Raw genomic sequence first — 3,452 nt, forward strand, 5'->3', positions numbered from 1 at the left:
TCTACATCAGAAGCTCTCAGATCTTCTCCAAAACATGTTCAAGTGGTCTTCAGAAAAAATACAGATCATTCGTACTAGATCCTCTGGAAGTTCTTTCCCGTAATGGAACTCAAGGGCCAAGTTGGACCCTTTTTTCCATTTTAGTTTAGGTCATTGTTTTTCTGAATCACAAAGATTCAGGGTTCGCTTGGTGGAGCGGGTTGAAGATGTAGTGTTTGCAGTCCTACAAGATGCTAAGCTTGAGTAAGCTTGAAGCCATGGTTAATTTGGAGATGGGGGCGGGGGGGATGAGTTCATAACATGCTTCTCTCTTGCACCTAAAGGATGGGTTATCGTCTCATTAATCACACTTGTGCAAAACCAGACAGGAGATTGACATGAAACAAAGGATGAGAGGTGGCTTGTGTGTACACGGTCCCATCCTCTGGAACCTTCTCTGAGTCTTTGTGGTTCTTTGTCATTCTCTCTCTCTCCTCTCATTGACAACTTAGTTGTGTAATGTTTCGTTTCAGACCTACCTTAATCGTCCTACCAAAAATGGCTTACTGTGGACCATCTTGTGCTGTTCCATCTTGCGCTTCTGCCCCCGTCGTCGGACTGGGGTCAAGTGGCTGTGGGCCATGGGGATACGGCTACAGAGGTCTTGGTCTCGGCTACGGTTATGGCGGTGCTGGATTCGCTGAATCCGCCAGGAACTTGGGCACCCTGGCCGGAGTCATCCCCTCCTGCATCAACCAGATCCCACCATCCGAGGTGACCATCCAGCCTCCTCCAGTTGTGGTCACCATCCCTGGTCCTATCCTGTCCGCCAGCTGTGAGCCCGTCGCCGTCGGAGGCAACACCCCATGTGCCCCCGGAGGTATCGGAGGTTACGGAGGTTACGGACGTTACGGCGGCTACTACGGAGGCCGCCTGGGGCGTTTCGGTCGCCGTGGCAGCATCTGCTCTCTTGGGCGCAGAGGTAGCATCTGCACCCTCCCTTGTTAAGTGAACCTGGACTGTCCCTGACCAAAACGGATTTCAGAAGATTGGCTAAGTCATGTCTCAGCCCTGCTCGGTGTGCATACAGCTATCATACAGCTCCATCTAGAGTTATCCCATTGCTTGTATTCTTCCTCTGGCATTCCAGCAAGCACTTATGGAAGATAAGTCATCAGTCAAGGGCTTCATGTGAAGAATGAAAGCTCTGCGAACATCTAAGGGCCTCGTCTCCTCTCTGGCCTCTGAGATTATTTGTCCATGGGGAGATGTTCATTTCTTTGCACTGTTTGGAAACCCTGATGGCTTCTTTCAATGTTCTTTTCTTGGCACTTTAATAAAAATCATTCTGCACTGCAAACTTGTGGTTCTCCTTGGCTGTCATTGGAAGATGGGTGGAAGTCTTCTCTTGGTGGCCGTGGAGGTCTTCTCTGAGGAGCATGGGTGGGGTAGGGATGGAAAGAGAAGGTTGGCCAAGGTTCCCCCTGCTGATGAATAAGCCATGGTGGGTGAAGCAGATCATTGGTTGGGTTTGCCCTTTGCATTCATCCATGTCAACTGGGCCAGAACTTGGTCAAAATCGCTAGGAGGAAGATCACAATTCTGGTTCTCCTGCCCCTCTGTTCTGCCTTGATGACACCACACCTGGAGAATTTAGTACCATTATTTTTGAGAAGGTTTGGAGAAGATTCAAGGGAAGGTGACAAGAAGACATGGAAGCTTCATTGCTATAGGGTCTCCTGCTTGAGCATGTGGTTGGAGTAGAAGACCTCCAAGGTCTCTTTCAACTCTATTCTGATTGATTGATTGGCTTGAGGACATGTTTTATGAAGACAGGCCAAAGGAACATGAGATGTTTAGCCTCAAGTCAGCAAAGTTATGGGGATCACCATAGTTCCACCATAGGATGAGGTTCAGCTCCATGAAAGGAAGGTACAATCAAGATGTTCATGGAGGATCTCTTATGGGCTCAAAACCAGAGTAACAAATACAGATTGCCAGACCTAGGTGGCCTCTAAAATTTAATTGATCAAATATAGTTATACAAAGCATGAAGGCCAATGAGTTTGATTCCCTGAAGAGGCTTTGAACTCCCATAGAACATCTGGCTACTCACCTCTAAAGATGCCACATAAAGATAAATCAAGCAACATCATACCTCCTACAGCAATAGCCCTTAGACTTATATACCGCTTTACAGTGCTTTTACAGCCCTCTCTAAGAGGTTTACAGAGTCAGCCTCTTGCCCCCAACAATCTGGGTCCTCATTTGACCCACCTCGGAAGGACGGGAGGCTGAGTCAACCTTGAGCATGGTGAGATTTGAACTGCCAAATTGCAGTCAGCTGGCAGTCAGCAGAAGTAACCTGCAGTACTGCACTCTAACCACTGCACCACTGTGCTTTTCAGTGTCTGGGAACACACAGGGTATATACAATGTAAAAACAGAGATTTTGCCTTCCTCAAAGATGGAGGTGGAGGGCATCTCATGGTGGCATGACATAATGATAGGTCAACCTGTTCTCCAAAGCATCCGAAGGCAGGACAAGGAACAATGAATGGAAACTGATCAAGGAGAGACCCAACTTAGATATAAGGAGAATTTTCCTGATAGTAAGAACACTGAATCAGTGGAATGGTTTTCTTCCAGAGGTTGTAAGTGATTCATCACTGGAGATTTTTAAGATGAAACTGGAAGGCATTTGTCTGGAATGGTCTACAGTCTTGCTTCAGCAGGGGGTTGTTTTCCCCACCCAGTTGAAAGTTCAAGATCTTACCCCCACACCCACAAGTCCATCCCGTGGTCCCATCATCCACAGCCACTTTGGCAGCTTCCACCCATCCAGTTCTCCCAGGTGCAGAGACAAAGGATGACCTTGGCTTTCTAGAAAGAATGTTGTTATGGCTACATATCATCTAACCCTGTACAATCCTCCCTCCCATTTTCCCACCATAGAAAATGCATGCAAAAGTGTGGCAGGCCTGAAGTCCAAAAACGAAAAGATGGCTTGTAGGCTTGACACTCTGAATATTTTGGGCCCACAATGGAACCTTTCAACATATCCAATTTTTTTCCCCTCACTGAAAAATTTCCTCCTTGGGAGGAAAAGACTTGGCTAAATGATCCATCTTCAGCAGAGTATAAACTGTATCTGTAGCATTGATAAATTCTACTACTATCATATTTCCAAATCAAGGCAACTATTCAAAGTTTTGATTCAAATGGGGAAGAACCAGCAGAGGTCACTGTTGCAAGAGAGGATCAGTGGCGCATCTGCATGATTTGGGATCCAACCTTCTGCCCAAGACTTTGTCTTTGATGAGTGGTTCAACCACACCTTTAACAACTGAGGCTGAAGCTCAACAGATACCCCTTTGCCTGGGTGAATTGAGGTTCTGGCCAGCTCAAAGGCAAACCTAGGAGACCTCTTCAGAGAGAGCAAGAGAGAAGATGGTGCAATCTGGTGGTGACCT

At 47.0% G+C, this 3,452-nt stretch overlaps 1 protein-coding gene across 1 annotated transcript; it reads left to right on the forward strand.

The window, feature by feature from the left end:
* Positions 1-537: 537 nt before the first annotated feature.
* On the forward strand, positions 538-1,160 carry KRTAP19-8 (keratin associated protein 19-8; the record flags this gene model as incomplete). The annotated part of the gene is made up of 1 exon (XM_081968615.1): positions 538-1,160. The coding sequence occupies one exon, from the start codon at positions 538-540 to the stop codon at positions 985-987; it is 450 nt and encodes a 149-aa protein (XP_081824741.1). The 3' UTR covers positions 988-1,160.
* Between the last annotated feature and the right edge of the window lie 2,292 nt (positions 1,161-3,452).

The sequence above is a fragment of the Natrix helvetica genome (assembly GCF_964273705.1).
Source record: "Natrix helvetica genome assembly, chromosome: 16".
In the NCBI taxonomy this organism is placed as follows: Eukaryota; Metazoa; Chordata; class Lepidosauria; order Squamata; family Natricidae; genus Natrix; species Natrix helvetica.